General features: G+C 39.5%; 1 protein-coding gene across 2 annotated transcripts in view; it reads right to left on the reverse strand.

The window, feature by feature from the left end:
* The window catches only part of PHLPP1 (PH domain and leucine rich repeat protein phosphatase 1), a 106,709-nt gene extending 88,702 nt beyond the window's left edge, over positions 1-18,007 (reverse strand). The window contains exon 1 of one of the 2 annotated variants that reach the window (XM_026842339.1): positions 17,983-18,007. In XM_026842339.1, coding sequence (XP_026698140.1) covers positions 17,983-17,992 — 10 coding nt within the window. In that variant the 5' untranslated portion in view covers positions 17,993-18,007. Of the gene's footprint in view, positions 1-17,971 lie in introns of both variants that reach the window. The other variant, XM_026842341.1, reaches the window with a different exon arrangement.
* Between the last annotated feature and the right edge of the window lie 2,480 nt (positions 18,008-20,487).

Consider the following 20,487-nt stretch of genomic DNA (forward strand, 5'->3'; position numbering starts at 1 on the left):
TTCTAAGCTACTGTTGCTCACTGAATCCTTTTACAATCCAACATCTTGCCCATCCCCTTCCCACCCTGTAATTTCCATGCCTGCTGTTTGCAGGTGACTTTCCCCAAATGTAAATATTCAGACAGGTAACAACAGGTCAGGTGGCAAATATCATAAACTGAATACTTTTGATCTAAATCCCCAAGCAAACCATGCTCACTACACAGTGTTCCATTTCCTCCCTCCCACCACACAAGATTATACCACTACCATCACTTCTGCAGACTGATTGCAATGTGCAGTTTTAAGTGGCAACCCTAGGAGAAGACACAGAAGAAGCTTCCGTTAACTGGGCATGTAGCAGGAAAACAGGCAGGAAGTTCTGGAGCTACATGTGTTTAGTCATATGTTTATTTGCATGTAAACATCCAAATCACAATCTTCTACAAGTAATCTTTAAGATCTAGGAACCAACTCAAAAAAGTTAGAGTAACAACCAGTTGTATGTAACATATCCAAACCACATGGGCTAAATGTGAATCCTTCCCATGCCAAAACACTGCTTAGGGCATGTACAAAGCATGCACTGGTCTCCAAACTACAGCTAGAGAAAACTCCCAAGCACTTCCACGTAAGACATTTTGGTTGAAATGTCTATAAAAGGGGATCAGAAAACCTACATGAGATAGTGTTTCAAAAAGGGAGAAATAAACCACAAGTCTTCATTATATTATAGGTTGCATTTATTGGGGAAAACTTGTTCAACGAGATGTCTGCCTACAAAACAAGGCATCACTGAATGCAGCAGCATTAAAGCCAGCACATTCCAAACCTCGATTCCAGTGCAGGTCTCTATTCCTTAGCAACAAAAGTCTCCATATTACTCTTTGCAAACAAACAACCCTTCCAGCTTATACACTGCACCATAGCTTGCTGATTTAAATGTGTCAAACCATTCTCTGAAGTAGAAAGGCTGCTGAGCTGAGAGGCCACTCTGATTAAGTCAACAGCAATGCAGAAAGTTACATTACACGAAAGTACTAAAAGGAGCTCATGTCCTGCTTTTTGAATGCTCTATGGGCTCCCTGCCCATAGGTTTAGTGCCCTGACAAATGCTGTTCCAGAAGAGTGTGCTATTGTATTAACTGACTAGGAGAAAAAACAACTGCTAGAAAAGTCACTGAAAAGCAAGGTCGTGGAAGTTGAATATAACAGCATAACATCTCCATCAGATAGCTCACAGCAGTCTGACACCATTTGGCTCTTTTGAGTAAGTATCAGATATTTAAACTTCAGTTTATATTGGATTAACAAACACAGACATTAACAAAGTTTGTACTGCCCACCTAAGAATGATATAAAGTAAGAGGAGAGTGTCACACGGATACTCCTGCCTCAGCAATGTGTCTCCTGGCAGGGTTATTTTTATGTTGCTTTAAACAGACACATTCCATTCCACCTGCAGGGTCAGCAGCAGCACCTCCGCACTCCCTCCTCCATTTGTTTCTCTTCTAAATTTGCTCCAAGCTGGCTTTTGTTTTGAATACCTTGCAAAGAGTTTAGAGCTTACTGGGCTCAGCACAGAAACTGATGCAAGAAAAAAAGCAGCAGTTAGATTTCATTGTGTAGCAGCCCCAAAATGACAGACACCTTGCACTGTAGGTTTGGCATTGGAGTTGGTTTGGTTGCTTCTGTTGTGTGTTGTTTTTTTAGAATTTATTTATTAATCTAGGGGCAAACTATACAGTCTGCAATTATGTTTATCAAACTAACATTGGTTTTAGCTCCAGGTTCAAGAGAAGGAACAATGGCAAAATGTTGCAACATTTGAGTCCAGTTTTCACTATCTGGAAACACATTATGCTAGGTATGTATGCTACTGTGTGATCCTCTCACAAGGGAAAAAAGAGACTAAGAGCAAAAACAGAACAGCAAAAATATTAAATTCCTTATTTGTCCTGTAATCCCAAAATGCTTCTCATATGAGTAGCTAGATGATAAATTTTGTCATAGAAATTAAGTACAGATGAAGCCCTGAGAACTTCCTCCATTGGTATACTCACCTTACCCTTTGTGTTCACTATTTTGCACCATACCCTTTACAAAACCTTTTAGAAGATACAAGTACGTCCCCAAAGTTTTCAGAGTTCTAAATGTCACATACAAATATATGAATGCAAAGATTATTCCCATTCATTGTGCTTATGGCTTTTTTTTCTTTCCCCTTGCTTAGATCTTACAGCATCTAGAACATGTTCTCCCTCTCTTCCATAAAGGTTACAAAACCATGGTATCTGACAAAATATCCTTGAAAATCTAAACGAAGCCTTGCTCTTTCATTTAACTCCTTTGTCAAACTGCTGGAATTACAGGAAAATTTCACTGAATTCATATACAATTTTTAAATTGTCCCCCAACCCAGTGACAAGGTGTCAAAAAAATTAATACATATTAAAACAACCCTACACAGAAAAAACAGGCTTTCATCCATACTAGCACGCCTCAAGTATGTTAGTCCCTTAGCCCAAAACAAAATTCTTAAAATATCACTTTTCAATTTGCAATTTATTGTTTGAGCCTCCAGGCTGCTTGCTCTCAAACTTCTTTGAGATCTAGAATTAATTTGAAGAGTCAGATGGAACAGCCACAGCTCCCTAGTGGTATATCCCGTTCTTGGTTAAACTCACTTTTCAGTATTTAGCCTAGTGCCAAAAGCACAACACACCAGAGACTTCTTTACAGTTGCAGGTAGCCTTGGGCCAGTTATATTCCTGTAGCCTCTTCCAAGGGGCACAGATTTATCTGCAGAAAAAGTAGTGAAGAAAAGCAAAAATGCTGTACCACGCTTCACAGCATTTTCCCTGCCAGAGACTCAGGGATCCTTCACACACTGAAGGCCTACAGCACAGACTACAATGCCCTTTCCACCCCGCAGCAATCCTGCTTTAGTAGAGCCACAGTACACTTCTATGATGCAATATGGACATAATTTGTTACTTTCCTCAAAGACAATATCCCTCCAAAAAACCCTCTCATGTAACCACGTATTTATTCACTGTTCATATCCCCTACCCTCCTATCCTATGAGCATGAGAAATAAAAGAAAAATCGCAAACTATTATACCAAGGCTCCGAGATTCACAGCTTTGATAGCTAAGATGCTTGCTTCTTCTAAACACTAAGCTGCTACCTATAGCACACACAGCATATTTTGCACAACTACAGAGTGTTTGAAATGGCCTTCTTTCTTCCATCACTGATCAAGGAGACAATGCAACACAGAATACAAAATACAGAAGTTGCAGGATTGTAAGATTACATTTAACAGCCTGCTCCATCCACTACACAGTGGAACAAGAAAAGGTGTTTCTCTCAGAAGCAATAAAACATGGACCAGGTACTTCTCAGTCATTTCTGAGCTGGAAATACTTAATTACCTCACTGTATCTACACTAAAATCATTCCACTAGCTAGGAAGAAAGTTCCTCTCTTCAGAGATGAACTCACCAGCTTTGCCCTCCAACACCAGTGAAATCTGTCCCGGAACCTCACCCATTCTCACTAGCTTTGGAATGAGAGTAAGCCTAGGACACAGAAAAATTATGTCAAACCAAGAGGCAAGGCTAACAGAATTTATAAAACTCACTGTGCATTCTCTGTCTCATTCGCAAGCATCAAATCCAAACAAGGAATGGTAGTCCCATTGAAAGTAGCTTGCACAAACCAATTTCAAACACTGCTTTAAATGCAACCAGTAGTGTAACAGCCATAATCTCCCGTTTTGGGGAAAAAATAAGGGTCACACGGATATGTGGTAAGAAGGCTGTTGTCTTTAAGATATTGATAGGTGTTATTACTGGAGGCAGATCTTGAATTCCTTAGTTTGCAACACCCTCAATTTACAATCATCTTACCCCTGAGAATTCTAAAGGCTCCAACTTCACCTCCCATACAGTCACACAAAGAGAGAAAAACATCATGCTTGACCTACCAACCTACAGAAGAGCAACTGACACTAATTATTCTGGCTACTCTTAACAGCTACCTTCTTAGTTTAAAAAAAAAAAAAAACAACAGACTTTGGCTGTTAGAGCCCAATGAAGTCAGAGCAGCCAGATTTTATTTCTCTAAAGTTCAGGGTGTCTGTACCTACAGCAAGTGATTCTGCGGAACTAAATATATTGTAAGTTACAGATGACGAATATTAGCATTACTTTTAGAATAAATAAGTTAACTATACCTTAAGACATGTCAACAGCGATTAGGTAACATTTCAGTGACTCATCTTATTATAGTAAACCACAGGAGACCAGTGTTCCATCATTAGGAAAGCAATAATGATTCACAGCCACCACAAGAGGGACAACTGTGATTCAGATGTAGGCCCCTTAAAAGAAGAGAGGCTCCAGGGGAATCTCCATGTCCTACAGAGCACTGGTACTTCTAGGTTCACTGCTGGTAAGGTGGGAGACCAGAGGGAGAGAAAACTCAATTTCTCATCCTTCCACACATCATATTGATCAACCTCTCTGTTAAAGCAAGTTCTTCAGAAACATCCTTGCCACTAAGCAGTCATTTGTAAAAGAGGCAGGGAAGAAGGTATTTATTTTTCAGCTACCAAAGAACGAGGGAATGGAGAAAGGATTGAGGGAGTACCACACAAATAAACAATGGCTTTTCATCACACTAGGAAGTGCATAAGGACAACTTGTAAATGGGGTAATCACTGCCTCTGCTTCTCATAAAGGATTAGTTTTTCTAATTACTGCAAATATTTTTATTGCCACAGCTCACACTGAAGAGTAAACAAAGCTGGGGAAACAGCTCTCACAGTCCAAAGGACAGAAGGAGCATATCTTGCAGTGCAGTCATTTCAGACTGCAAGGAAGTCACTGGCCTCATGAGTTAGTCTGACCCTCGCTCCCCTTTCTCCTCCCGCCCTCCCTCTGACACATTGAGAGGTTATGGCTTGGTTCTTAATGTCAGACATGATTTCTTCCCCACTCTTTCCAAATTGAGCTCCTCCAAAACCAACTGCAACACCACTCCCACCCTTCCCTCCTGCTCCCCTGCAACTCACCTTCACCTCTTTCCATTAAGTTAATCCACACTTAATCAAGAACAGAAAGCAAAGCAAGCTGCCTAACAAACACACCTGCCCCACCACATTTACCACTCTGCTTGTTTATGCTTGCTTAAACTACCTTGGTTTTCTCTTGCCTATACACAGATCTCAAGGGCAGGAATTAATACTTTGTACAATGCCTAACACTGCAGGAACCCAATCCAAATTACTCACAAGCACTTATGTAGTATGTGTTATTAAACGTTAGCTTGCCTATGTACCAATTTTACTGCTATTAACAGTTCGGTAGAAGCAACATTCCTGACTCTGGTTATTGAAAAAGACAGCTTATACTGTGAAGCTTAAAAAAAAAAAAACTAACAGAAAATCCCAAACACCCCCCAAAACCACCAAAACACTGACCAAAATCCTGAGAAATAACAAGGGAAAAAAAACTCTAATACATCACACCACAAAAAACCGTACTGCCATACCAAAAAAAACCCACACCCCTTTTCTCCTCCAAAAAATTAATACTCTTGCTCTGAAGGTTCTTCCACCTCACTCCCATTTTACAGCTACTACTTATTTCAATGCTATTGTATTAGAAGAAATTAAAGAAAAAAAAATCAGGAAAGCTCTGTGGCACTGGAAGAAAGCTATGGTTTTACCCAAGTAAACCACATATTTAACACCTTCTATGCTGAAACAGTCTTCAAACATAGTGTTTTAGGAGATAGTAAAATAAGCCCATTCACACCAAATCAAGTTTTTAAGCAAAACAGATGTAAACTCATCCCTCTAGAAACATACTAATCTTTTGCAAGTATAGTTGAAAACTGCTAAAGTTAGGCTTCCAGCAGGCTTTCAATAGTTTCTTTATACTGTGCAGTTAGACAGTATCAAATTAACTGGTCAGCAAGCCATAAAAGATGCAGAAAACTCAAGGTAAACAAGTCTAGCGAGGGCCAGTAGAGATGGTTTCAATGACTAGAGTAAGAGGAGAGAAGTCAGAGGGAGTAGCAAGTAACTAAAAGGACCGGTCACCAATACAGTCAACTAGATTAGCTGCAGAGGACGAAACCATATGGCTGTCAATGAGTAAAATGCGAAGCCATAAATGATCACACAGGTTCAGGTGACAAAATAGCTGACCCCATCGACAGGCATCAGAGCCCAGTCTACCAAGGACAACTGTAATGTAACGTAGGTGATTGCCTTCCCAGCAACTACCACCATTACCTCAGTTGGTGACTGTCAGTCTTGTGGGTGGATTTTCTACTGGAACATCAGTATAAATCCACAAAGAGACATAAGGAAAGTGATCTTGTGAAGACCTGAAGAGAGGTTCAGCCAAGGAGAGATGCAGTGCCAATGGAAGATCTCATCAGGTGGGGGGTGGGGTACACAGGAATTTCTAGCAGGGTAAGTTTACAAATAGTTGAAAAAGTTCTGCAAAAGTAGCAGAAAACCATTCCAGAAAACTTAACAGGACTAGATGAAATTCAGATCTTTTTGGCCAAGGAGGGATAGCCAGCCATTAGACAGTACATGAAATATTTTTAAGCAATTTAATTCAGAAAGACCTCATTTTACTTCCAGACAGCCAGGGAAAAACACAAACATCCACAATATACTTGCAGTAGCTAACCTCAGAGATACATCGTGGTCTTGACAACAGGTCAGACTTGACATCCTTGTGTAACAATTTTAGGCACATGAATATGGTCTGTTTTCCCACCTGAATCAGAAAAGTTCCATGCTGCTAGGTCAAAGGGGTTGACTTTATCCTTGAGAATATAAATAGACAATAGCAAATAGGATTAAAAGTGGTGTATTACTGGTGCAACTGGTAGTGAAATACTATGTCCGGGTCTGAAATCCACAACTCAGACTGAAATGAGTTGTGATTCAAGAAAAAAATGCAAAAAAAGGTGTATCTTCAATCTTCTTAAGTGAAATTCAGGAACAGTTCCATCTATTTAGCCTACTAAAAGGCAAAAGGGACAACTCAGCCTTCAAGTCTCCTGTAGATTAAAAACTCAAGAACTCTCTTCAGTTTGGGAAATATGTTACTAGATACAGTGATGGAAGTTGAAATTATACATATTTAGACTACAAGACAAAGCAAAATATGTGCTTTCTTCATGGTGAAATTACTTAAAAGTCCCTGAGAATTCTGTGGAAGACAGAGGTACATTTTTACACACACACAGACACACTCTGCAATTCTGATTGAGTGCAGTCTCATGGCAGAGAACCTTGCTTATCAACAAAGAGCTGAAAATATGTGTTGTTAAAGCAAATGTGGTGTTCAAGTCCAGGTGCTCTGCAGATCCTCAAAGCCTGGTGTCTCAGAAACCTCCATCTCAACCTAAAAGTCATTATCAACCAAAGCAACAATTTAAGTTGTTACAATGATTTCTAACACAGATGCTAAAAAGATTCACTGTATAGAGAAGTGCATTCTCCCAGGTGTGTAATGCCTTAACACCAACGCATCCAGTTCAAACAACTTTAGAAGCAGAATAATACAGATGTGCTTTGCTAATAAATGTTTCAGTGTTTCATTAGAAACTGTAACAACAACAATAGTCAAATATCACTTAAAACCAATGAAAGGAACCACCTAGGAAGTCATTCTGAAATTTGCAAACAGTTTATGGTATCTGTCCTCCCTGCATGGCTGATTCTGATTTTGCACCAGAAAAATTCCCCCTCTCACACTCAGATTGGAACTTAATACTCTGCCCTAAATAAAAACCTGATACTAAATTTCAATGTTTCCCCCTTTCAGTTTTTTTTTTTTTTAAATATATACAGATTAAAATCTTTATGGACAAGATAACACACACAGGTATGTTATTAGAATTTAGAATACTTAATCTCCTTATCAACTCTCTTATCTAAGCAGCATGCAGCACCCTTTCTGTTTCTTGCTCCCACAAGCAAAAGATAACAGTATCCCCTCTGCTTTCATACCAGACTGGACTGCCGCAAGAACAAACCAAATTCCTTCCAGATATCAGCAAATCAGTGTTTTGCTTATTTTCTCAAATGAAGGACATTGCAGAGGATCAGGGTTCCACACAGACTCCCCCTTTTATTTTCTGAGAACCCAAATTAGAAAAGGAAAAACAGCCTTAGTGACCAGAGAAAAAACAGAACAGCAGAGCCAGGTAATCCAGGTAATGCTGAAGCTGTCATAAGTCATCACAGAACATTCCAGGTAACAATTAATTCGAAATTAGTATATTACCTTCCCCTACCATCACTGAACTTATGTTCCATTTCCCCTCCTTATATCAGATATGTTGTAAGTTAAGAGCACGCAAAAATGCCAGAAACCTAGAAGAAACCCAAAACAGTTCAAGGGAAACTTTGTGAAGCTAAGAAAAAACTCTGCCACAGGGACTAAACTCCATTGATTTTCTTTACATGGAAAGGCCATTCTTGAAAACTGCTGTGATTGTGAAAGGAAGGCCAATAGCGTTTAGAAGGATGTACTTTCTACACACACAATCTCAGAGAATTAAGTGACTTAAAATGAGTCACTGTAAACCAGCTCAGAACCCTTCTGATCTCTTTAGAGAAGCAAAAAAGGAAAAAGCCACACACTAGCAAGATACGATGAAAGATATTTCACTACTCATATCCACCGTGCTCTCACCACATTGCTGATACCTCCTCTGTTCTCAACATTTCTCATCTAAGCCATCTGCTTCAACTGTTTCTATGTAATTATTTCACTTTGTAACACCTAGGAATCCTTGCCACAGCACAGAACCCACTATGCTAGGTGATATCTAAATACAGGCAGCAAACTTACACCCACAAAAACAAAAACTCAAGGCACATGTGCACACACAGAACAGAAGCCTGTCCCAAACAGATTGCTTCTACCGAGGCCACCTTTTCCCTGAATGCCTCCATACTCCCGTGAAGAACTCGACAAACTTAGGTCTTCGTGTATAACACAACTAACAAAGTAATTGTCAGGCAAATTGAACTCTAGTTTGTAGTTACTGTTTTTATGCCCTCTAACCTCAGTCACACTCCAAATGCACTCTGAGAAATCCAGAATGATAGGGAAGCAAACATCCCATTTCACACTTTCCACTACATTACATACAAGTGTTGTCCACCTTTTCACGTGTTCTCAGAAAACAAGACTTTTTCCCAACAACTAGAACTTTCTGAATTTGCTAAGGAAGAAATCTTGGCACAGGAAAATTGCCATTTTTAGGACCTGGAAGTTGGATTCATATTAGAAATATACTATGAATATACTATGGCATGGACTACTGCCTGTCATCAGCTACTTGTTTCCCTGAAAACAGTTTTGAAAACATTGATTTTAATGTCTGACCATTGTAATGAGCATTGCCAAAGCAGTAGCCACTCAAAAGAAGTTCTAGATCAATACTAAGAGCAACTGCAAGAATAAAATTTCTTACTACTCAGATGTTAGGAGGACTCAATACATGAAGAAACAGTAAAGCTTATATGGCTTCTTCCTTTCACAAACATTATAGTCATCATCTCCCATTATTCAACCGTCTTACTGTGCTATGTGCTCAGTGAGAGCTCACAAGCTCAAGCTTGCTCACAAGCTTTGCTAAATATCAGAAGTCACTGGACTTGCAAATATTACCATGAACTCTCAAATTTAAGAAGTCACATGCTATATTGAGTAGTAATCAACACATTGAGCCTGCACTGATCAGCCCTTCAAAGTTATTCAAATTATCAGGTAAAAATTAATGCAAGTACACAAGGGAGAGATTAGAAAAGAAAGGCTGCAGTGCAAGAGTCTTCGTCTTCCACTTTGCAAAAGAGCATTCACACCTCAAAGAGGGAGCTTACTTGTGTAAAGCACTAACCTCAGAAAAGAAGGATCTTGCTCTGGAAATGAGACAAATCTTTTTCTTCTTCTAGTTAGCAGCCTCTGCCTAATTTACCCCTCAGATGCACTGAACACTTCATTTCTCCAATACCACATTAACTGTCTCACATGCTACCAATCACCACCATGAGACAAGTATCATCTTCATCATCCCGCAGATGGTTAAAATGAGAGGCAGCCTTGCCTCAGGCCACAATGAGTCAGTGGTAGAAGCAGGATCTCATATCTCATTCCTCAGCTCCTTCCTTCAGACAGCAAAGTTAAGACTCCCACTGTCTTAAGAACTGTATCTTGACTAGCTAAAGCGTATCTAATTAAAAAGAAAGATCTAGAAAGTAAGAAACAAACTGCAAAAATCCTGTGGTTTAAGTAACTCAGTAAGTGCCTTGATAGAAAATAAGGATATAAAATAATTTGTTCCTATGGAGTTAACTACAAAGCCATTCTCTCATCTGCAGCCCCAGCTTTAGCTGTCATTCCATCTCAACTTCTATCACAAATAAAGCATCAACTCAAACCGTCCCCTTGACATTACAAGCCCGATTTGTGCACAGAAAGCCTTCTATGATGCCTGCAAAAGGTGGACAATCCACACGTCCCCTACCAAAAAAATTAGTATTAGTTTCTCTTTCAGTTTTCCAAGTGTTGACTGCAACGGTATTATTCTTAGTGTAACTTATGTAATAACTGGATGAAACTTAGGCATTTAAGGACTCGGTGACAGCAATGGTTTCTTTCTGGTGACAATTTACATGCAAGTATTTCTGCAGTTCTCGCACCTTTAATTCATTTGCAGTAGAGAAACAGGAGACTAAAAAAGAAAGCATCAAAGACTATCTCTAGACAACACTGCAAATTTAAAATGAAGGTTTCTTTTTAAAAATGTGCAATATGCTTTTATTGAAAAAATGCTTTCAACTCTTCGAAGATGACACTGCAACACACATTAAGATGGTAATTGCTTTGCATATGACTGGGTTAACAAAGCTTGCAGTACTGCTGTAGCACCAGAGCTTTTACCAACTTATTCACAGCTTTGATGTGGCTCATCAGACTTTATAAGCTACCCTGACACAGTGCAAGGTCTCTGCTGACAGAAATAGCAAGACTCCCTTCAACTGCAGACTTTGGCTGCTCCGTTCTAAACTGCAGTCTTCCTGGTAGGATTTCCTCATCAGCATCAGACTCTTCTGCTGGCAGTGACTGAGGCAGTGCTTAAAGGGGCTATCATACACAATATTTAAAGCAGTACACACACACTGGACTTCTTCCCCCTTGAAGTGACAAAGTAACAATTGCTTTCATTGTCTCCAGAATAAGAAGAGAAAGGCATTACCTATTTTCCTCATCAGACAAAATACTGCAACATAGATGGGACAAATAAGCTAAATTAAAACCATATTCATAAGTATTGCCTTGAAATAGTAACAGTTGCTTTCATAGTCTGTGTGGCTCCTGTGCTATGGGTATTATGTATATTTAGTGCAAACGAGAGGGGAACAAACAAAAACAAAAAAGGGGTGGCAACTCAGCAATTTGTATGCTTAGGGTATATTTCCTTTTCATCCTTTCTCTGTTCTCTCCCCCTTCCTTGCAGTTTTCCTGTTTTTTAGAATCCCAGCTTCTATGAGAGAAACACCAGAAGTTACCCTAGTCTTCCAGTCTTCCATCTATGACTGTCAACCTTTGTTTTCCCAACCTGCTATCAGTACAGCACCCTGTACACTGAAGAGCATTGATCCTCATAGAGGACAGTTTGACTTGAGACTCCTGCTACTTTTCCAACATAGAAGTTTGTTATTTGCAACAAGATTTTGCCTGTATATACAATCTATTAAGGTTCATTAAAAGCTGCCCTGCAAGACAACAGCAGGCATATCAGCCAGTTTCCCAGAGGGCTGATGGCATTATAAAGGAGTTTGTTTCTTCCTCTCAGCTTTGCCCACGATGATACACCACTCGAGTGCATACACACACACACACACACACATATATACAGAGAAACAGGTCTCCTATTTGTCAAAAAGCCAACCCAGGCCTGCACAGAAGCCAGTAGTAATCAGCCAACTCCTCGCTAAGGGGTATTTCTCTAGAAGTATTTGAAGCTTTGCTACTCCAGGATCCCAGATGAAAACTGCTCTAAGAAGGGTGTGGGCCAATGAAGAGGAGACTTCACAAATTAGTAAATGCCACTAGCAGTTACTTCATATTGTCCCCTTAAAAGGCTGGTGACCACTCCAAATGTGCCTGCCACATGCTAGTGGCGAGTTTTATAACGTTGAAAATCTATGTGCTATATTAATTTAAGGGCAAGTAGGTGACATTCAGACTGAAGCCTTTCACAGAAGGCTGCAGAAGATTTCCTACTAACTGATTTCATGACTTACATGGAAAAAAAATAGAAATCTGTCACCCAATTAAGCAATCCAGATGGATTACCATAGGACAGAAGCCTCCATTAAAAGTTAATATTAGAAATGTCAACTAGAGACCCACTATTGAATAATTCAAAGCAAGGAAAGGTCTCTCTCACCTCTTGTCACCTGCTTTGAGCAATCCTTCAGCAAGATGTAACAATCAGTTCCAGCAAATGATGGCTGGGCTGAATACAGGACGAAGAGGCATATAGAAAATAACTAATTTTTTTAAAAAGGAGAAAGTTTAGCTGCACAATGCCTATGAACTCTATGGCTTGAACAAGAAGCATCTGTCTTTAGCCACTGTGTCTGAAAAACTGTGTACAATCGGAAGAGGACTAGCAAACAGCACAATCTTCTACCTTCACAGCATTCCTCTGTCTTACTAAAGAAGTTCAAAGTTTTAGAAATTAGAACATTTTTTGGACAAAATCCGTTTAGTTAGAACAAGCAAGCAGGCTCTGGCATATTTTCATCATCCCTTTTGTCTGTAAGTGAAATATGCTCGATATTCCTCTTTCACTTTACAATTATAAGCATCTATTTAAGTCCCAACATTTTCAGACCTGAAAAAAGTTATTCTTTCAACTTTCTAACCTTGGTCAGCCCACTATGGGTTTTTTTTTTTCCTTCTCAGTATCAGCAGTCTCCCCAGTAACAGAAAACAAACCAAGAAGCAGCTCAAGAATTTGCCCAATATTGGCTTAGTTATGTTGGCAAGTTCAGTAAAATCTGGTCTTCATATTGTGTCATAACAAAAGCTGAAGCAACTATTTGATATGGAATGAAAAGTGATCTTAAATGTAACAACAGGGAGCAAATGAGGGGGAGTTCTCTCAGATTTTCTCCACTCCCTGCTAAAGATTTTGCTGAGACCCATCCAAATTTCTCTCACCCTCCTCATAAAACACAATCTTGAGGACTCTCTGCATAGCAGTCAAGACGTCATTGTTGGCAAAACTTCATCTTGTATGAGAGAAACCACTATCCCAGCAGCTCATGGTACTAACAAGTTCTTTAAGAACATTCAGACGTGGGTTTGCAATTAAATTTAGAAACCTGTCATCAGTCTTTGCAAGCCTAAATAGAAAAGGTACCAATTACTAGAATTCCCCATTATTCTGTACACTGCTAACTTAGCAAAGGCACGCACTAAGCAAGAATTCCCAGGGACATCGAATACCATTCTTTTCTCACTGAAGAGCTGCAGAGAAGCTGAAAGGAGTGATTTTTTTCCCTTCATTCCTTCTCTTTTCCATGATTTCATGACTCAATTTCTCGAAGCAATCCTATCCTATTTTTTAAATTATAGCAGCTACATCTTAAGAGAAACCACACAATTATTTAACAAAAACAGAACCATATAATCTGTTTGTTTTGCATGTCATAGAGAGTGCAGTTACATTCTGAAGTATAATCCACTCTGGTTAAGACACTAATATTTTTCCAGGTTCATGTACAAATGAAATTACTTCTGGAAGTTCTGCTGAGCACTACACTATAAACAACACAGAAAAACACACTGTATGTTCATCAGGCCCACCTGTCATATAGAGTGGCTGGAATCAATTGCTTTGTGTCTGAACTGTTAAATTTGTTTGAAAGATTTGAGACAGCAAGACAATTCCTCCTCTTCCTTCCAAATCTCAAGACACTTTCACAGTCCAAAAATCTTTACAAGAGATTCTCTAGATATAAATGAAGGGTCTCAATTTGAAATTCCAGCATCAATAAAACCCCAGAATAGTCTAACTGAAAGGGCCTAACTTAGGGGAAGAAAAAAAAAAAGTTAAAATTCATTCATCTGAAGCCTGCAACTTGCTTTCTTTTTTTGTGGTAAGGAAAACTAGACTTAAATTCCAGTTTGTAATAATAAATACCAGGGGAGTCTCTCCCACAATAAACACATGTCAAGCTCACTCATTTTCTAAGACTGCATTAAGTATTTGGCCAGAAATCTTGCAGTTACTCCTCCCCTTGTTTTAGAGTAAAACATCCATGACTCTACAGAGTCCAACGGTTGTAGTATGAGAAAGACTTTACCACTGGCACACTGTTTGAAGCTTGCATGAAGCATAAGTCATTTCCTAAACCTAAAATATACATGAAACTTAATGAGATTCCAATATAGGCAAAACACAGTACTGAAGACATTTCATCGAAGGAAGTTGGTTACACCTCAAAGTCTTTGCTCCCAAATATACATTTGGGAATTAAAGATCTACAACCTGCCAAACAGACCAGCAATGGAACACCAGCCTATCATGCTTTAACCCCAGTCAGCAACTAAGTCCCACACAGCTTCTCATTCACTCCCCCCCCGGTGAGATAGGGGAAAGAAATCAGAAGAGTAAAAATGAGAAAACTCATGGGTTGAGATAAAGACAGTTTAATAGGTAAAGCAAAAGCCCCGCATGCAAGCAAAGCAAAGCAAGGAATTCATTCACCACCTCCCATTAGCAGGCAGGTGTCAAGCCATCCCCAAGAAAAGCAGGGTTCCCACACGTAACAGTTACTTGGGAAGACAAACATCATCACTCCAAACATCGTCACCTTCCCCCAGCTTTATATGCTGAGCATGACATCAGATGGTATGGGATATCCCTTTGGTCAGTTGGGGTCAGCTGTCCCAGCCATGTCCCCTCCCAGCTTCTTGTGCACCCCCAGCCTACTCACTAGTGGGGTGGGGTGAGAAGCAGAAAAGCCTTGGCTCCATGTAAGCACTGCTCAGAAGTAATGAAAACATCTCTATATTATCAACACTGTTTTCAGCACAAATCCAAAAACATAGCCCCATACTAGCTACTGTGAAGAAAATTAACTCTATCCTAGCCAAAACCAGCACACAGCCACAGAAATATAATGCACGTCTAACAGCCTCTAATTTAGAGGCAATACCAAGATGGTTTCTCATTCCCATCTGCAAGTCAAACTTGTAACTCCCAATATTGTCTTTGAAAAGTTGATTAAAAAAAAGAAAAAGAAAAGGAAGAGGATATTCTTGGTTTCACCTGCATCCTATACAAAAGCAGCACTTTCTGTATCGTACATGCAGTCAGAGAAATCCTCTTAGCATCTCTGGGGGGCCAGATGCTCAATGTTTCACACAGCTGCTATCTTCAAGAACGCAGTTTCCAAACTACATTTCCTCCAAGTATGTGAACAGTAAGATTTTCAGTTGCTTGAAGAGCAATACAGAAGTTTGAAGATTTTCACTGAAAGAGTAAAATACAGTGTCCAGCAAATTTTTATTTTCCCAGAATACGTAAGTACTAAAGCTGTTAACACTCCTCCCCCCTCACCATACAAACATACAGCCCTACCTCTTCCACAGGAAAAAAAAAATATTATTTGCTTTAATCTTTCTTGAAAGTAGTTTAAATATTTTTCACCAGGTTTTCTAAAACTGATCAGAATAAAGCAGACACTCTGTATGCAAAATATAAGCCCAAACAGTTTGGCCATCTTACCAGCAATTGCACCACTCTCTTATAGGGGAAAGCTGTCTGACAAACAAATGGAGGATCACTACCAGTTTTGACTGTACTGTACAAGCCATAAAATGAATAAGTTTTAGTCCTTTAGTTGCTTCAGAGATCCCATTTTTTTCCTTTGCCACCTTAGCTATTTGCTGCAGAGGATGTAAATCCAGACATTGCAGTCTGTGTTTTATTAAAAAGCCTTCTCCATTTCTTTTTTTAACTTACAGGATGAAATCAATCAAAACAGAAAAAAATACTTATGAATCATATGCCCTAAAGAGAGGGTCAGCCTTTAACTACCTAAAATAAAAGCAGAGGCATCTTTAGAGACAGCAATTGGTGCTCATACGCACCAGTACCACTATGGATACCTCTAACACTGATCACAAAAAGCTAAGTAGCACTATCTCTACAGGAGAGATCAGAACAGAATTGCCTTAACATGATACCCTCGACTCCTCTTGGGAGGGACTTCAAACAACTCGACAGTGGTAGCCCACGGGAAGAAACAGACTTTGTCCAGCACTCTCCTCCCATGCTCTCCATCAGGGCTCTTTCACAGTGCTCAGTGACTGAGAGAACACTCTACAGTGCCTGTTCCTGTCAGCACCCTCCTATAAGAGCAACGATGCTTTTCTGCACTTGGATGCCTGGTGAAAGCAGGGACTCATGTATGAAAAATGAGCCACTGTTCCTGTCAATCCTTGCCTTTTCCCTGTTTGAGAATGAAGGCAGAAGAAAATATTCTTAAGAACCAGAGGACTGACTTAAGAGTCTATGGGCATCTATTGAGACAGTCTAGTTTTTCTGTAAGCCTTCAAATCCCCCACTAGCAGAGACCAGAAATCCTTTTAACCCTTCTTTGCTAAAACTGCATCCATTCCTCAAAGAACAGGGTTTCCAACCCTACGATCAATAGCTGCTTCTCAAGGAAACTAATCAGCACTTCAGTGCTGCTGTGATTAGAGACCACAGCCAGGAAGTGCACTCACTGTTTTCACCCTGTCACAAAGTAATGTGACAAGTTAGATGTTATTTATTTCCAGCAACATTTCAGGACAAAAAAACCCACAAGCCCAAAATAAAAAAAAAAAAAAAACAAAAAAAAAAAAAAAAAAAAAAAACAAACTAAAAAAAAGAAACAAAAAGCCCACTCAACACCCCACCACAATAAACCTCTTTTACCTCCGGGTTAGCTGCTAAACTGCCAAAGTGTGCCAATAACTAATGTAAAAAAAAAAAAAAGGAGTAAGGTTAAATATCCCCAGTAACTAAGCATCGTTTTAGAATCAGACCCACAGCTTATCTTGATCACACAAGACTGGTGAGCAAGAACTAGGTTACCCCAGGTTGTCAGCTGCAGAGTCTGAAGCCCAAGCCCTCTCTCCCTCGAAAGACAAACACTTGGAAGCTGTGATATTCTCAGAAAGCTGAGTTAACTTGCTGTAAAAAAGCTGCTTAGTAGACTACACATTATCTTTTGGGAGGCATGATGAAATATTCATTTCTGGTCTAAGGCATCTATCACAACATATGGACGCCCATTAGTTCTCACACAGAGTAACAGCTAAGTAAAAAAACATAGCACTGGAACAGAGAAACCCAAATTCCAGCTATTATATAGCTGCTGTGAATGTTATCAAGAACCATTCTCCCCCTCATACCACACTGCTAGCTTTCAACTCAAAAGGACTACACAAATGAATTCCCGAGACTTAAGGTAACAAAGGAATGTATGTACTGAACACCTTTGACTGCTCTGGTAAGACACATCCATCGTGCTGTTGCACAGTTACTGAGGAAATAGTGACTAGCAACATCTACTGAAGATCAGGATCCCAAAGTGCTGATGCTCAACTGTCCCAATGCAGAACTCTTCCAGGCCAAACCACACATCAATAAAGACAACACAGGGACAGAATCATTCACACAGGAATACATACTCGGTCAGTCCCAGGCCACAGTAGGAGTTAAAACATAGCTTTCTTACTGGTATGTTACATGCTACTTTCCACCCCACACACCTTCCCCAGAAAACCAACAACAAAACAGAAACTTGCATGAGGTCCAAATACTTGAAGGTTTCTGCTAGGCAAATTGAGAAGAGTAGACTGAAATTAACCTGTATCATACTCTTCTGCATTAAGTGACAACACAAGCTCTCTTCTAGAGCCTAGATGAGTGTTATCCAGGAAAGCAGCAGAAAATTGCTTACTTTAAGAACTCAAGTGTCCTCTTTTACCCCTGAGTAATTACAGAACACAGCAGACATTCATTCTGGAGAGCTGAGTACAATAGCTGTTTGTTACCATCAGTGTTACAGTCTAGCATTTATCTAAGGCTATCACACACAGAACAGACAGCATAAAAATGCTCAAGAACTCAAAGTACTACCCAGAAGAAATTAGAGGCAAAATCCCAAACACCAGTACACTAAGGCTTGGCCCACAACTCACAATTTAGCCACTCAGGAATCTATCTGTTGAGCGTATATTTACCCAAATTTCACCTAAGAAGCATTAGGCATAGCTAGTCAGAGAATAAGCAGCAGAGAAATATTTAAAGCATTGTAACATACTGCTGGTAATGGAAATTCAATCTTACAAGTTGAAGACACAGGCTTGATAAAGAGGAAGAGTGCCCATACATGTTCATCATTAGAAATAAGTTTTCATTATGAACTCAGAAGTCCGTAACCAAAGGTGTAAAAGTCTGCATTTACATAAGAATCTTTTTTTCTACCTGGATACCTCACAAATTCCTTGACATTGAAGCCTAATCTTAAATTTTAAAAAACCCAAGTTGTTACCTTCCCATATCCTTCCCAGGTGAGAAGTTCAAATTCCTTTACCCCCCATGCATCCTACAGCAGTACCAGGTTAGACTTTCCCAAATCACAGACTTTCATACACACACAAATCCTGCCCCAATGTCCACTTTCTTGTACAAACACCACCAGATTCACCCACACTGGAGTTCAAATTGAGAAAACTCTTACCTGACATTGCCAGACAGGATTTTAGGAAGCATCTGACTCAACCTTCTAAAACAGCATGTAGCATCTTAAAAAGCTACCTTGTTTACATGAAGAGCAAGAGTAAAAGGCACTAGTTAAGACTGGTGTGAGCTGCCAGCCCCCTCATTTACTTGCATGCCTAAGCTTCTGCAAAGGAGAGCAGTCCAACAACACTGAGATACTGCATGGGAAATGTGAAAAAGCAGCATTTATCCCATGCTACAAAAAAGATTCCTGTCCCATCTTGAGGAAAACAGAAACAACAGGATTTCAAAAATATCTATTCTATACATCCCTGAGTAACCTCCCACCCAGAGATAGTAAGAAACTCAAATAACATCAACAAATAATTCACCCTTTCCTCTATTACAGAAACATACATAACATTCATAAGCATTTTCTAAACATTTTCTATTCCAAAATGATGAGACTAACTGTTCTACTTAATTTACTGTGGTCAGTATATTTCAGTCCCTAATTATTATTTTTAAAGATTGCACATTGGCTGAAGGAATGCAATCAGCTGAATACAAATACTTGTTTGGACTCTTGCAGAACAGCAACACATAGTTTTCCAGAAGGGCACACTAGATTGAACATGTAATTACAAGCTCAACTGTAACAGCACAAATAGACTAAACAAGCACTGTTCAAGTTACTCATGCTCAGCTTCGAAAGTTTGACCCCTGAAGCCAGAAGTACATTCACAAAGGAGAACCAATTTTCCCAAAGACAAACACAAGTTTAAGCAAGCTTACAAATCCTGAGTAATCAGAGTACATTTAGTCAAGACTAAATTTCTCCATCTCAAAAGTTTCAGCTGACACAGAAAAAAATTGTATTTCCCCTTCCAGTGCTTACATTTCTCCATAGACTACTATAACTGCTGCACCACTAACAGACAATTAATCCACTTGATCTGCATCACAAAAAAATATATTTTTTTAAGTAGAAGTCAGACTTCCCCAGTGAGTTCCCTTCCTCTAAAAATTCCAAGATCTCGTAACTCTCTTCTCTCACAACTTTCTGCCACTCATAGCTTCAGGAGACAATTGTCTGTATCTTGGTTCTTCCTACAGAGAAATACACTTACAGCCAAACCACCTGCAGCTACAGCTCTTACTATGGCCTTCTGCAAAACAGGTACAATTTCCATACTGTACTTTTGCAGCAGTATGTAAAGTACGTAACTAAAAAAGATATTTAAACAAGTCCACTCTCTATATGTTTTATTGTAGGTTCAAAAGAAAGTACTTCTGGAGCTGAATTATTGCTAAGTACAGAAGTTTTATGAAAGAACTATGGCTCCATACTAAATCTGTGCAAGGTTTATCTCCCCAGTGAATCAAAACACCATTAAAATTAGGTGCCCAAAACAAGACGACTGCTACTCTAGAATCAGCTCTCAGATTAAAAACTAAGCCTAAAAACTATCTGAGGCATCACAGATGTGAAATAATGGTCAAACCTGGAGGCTAGAAAGGCCAGTTCCTCAGAAGTTCTGGGTGCCAGCAGCAGATTGCCAGTGAACCTGGTATTGCCTATCTCACTCGTGTAAGGTCACAGACATGTCAGTTGGAGCAGATCTCTGGAGGCCAATAGTCCCACCATCCTCTCTGAAT

This window comes from Athene cunicularia (genome assembly GCF_003259725.1).
Source record: "Athene cunicularia isolate RWA chromosome 2 unlocalized genomic scaffold, athCun1 chr2_part1, whole genome shotgun sequence".
NCBI lineage: Eukaryota > Metazoa > Chordata > Aves > Strigiformes > Strigidae > Athene > Athene cunicularia.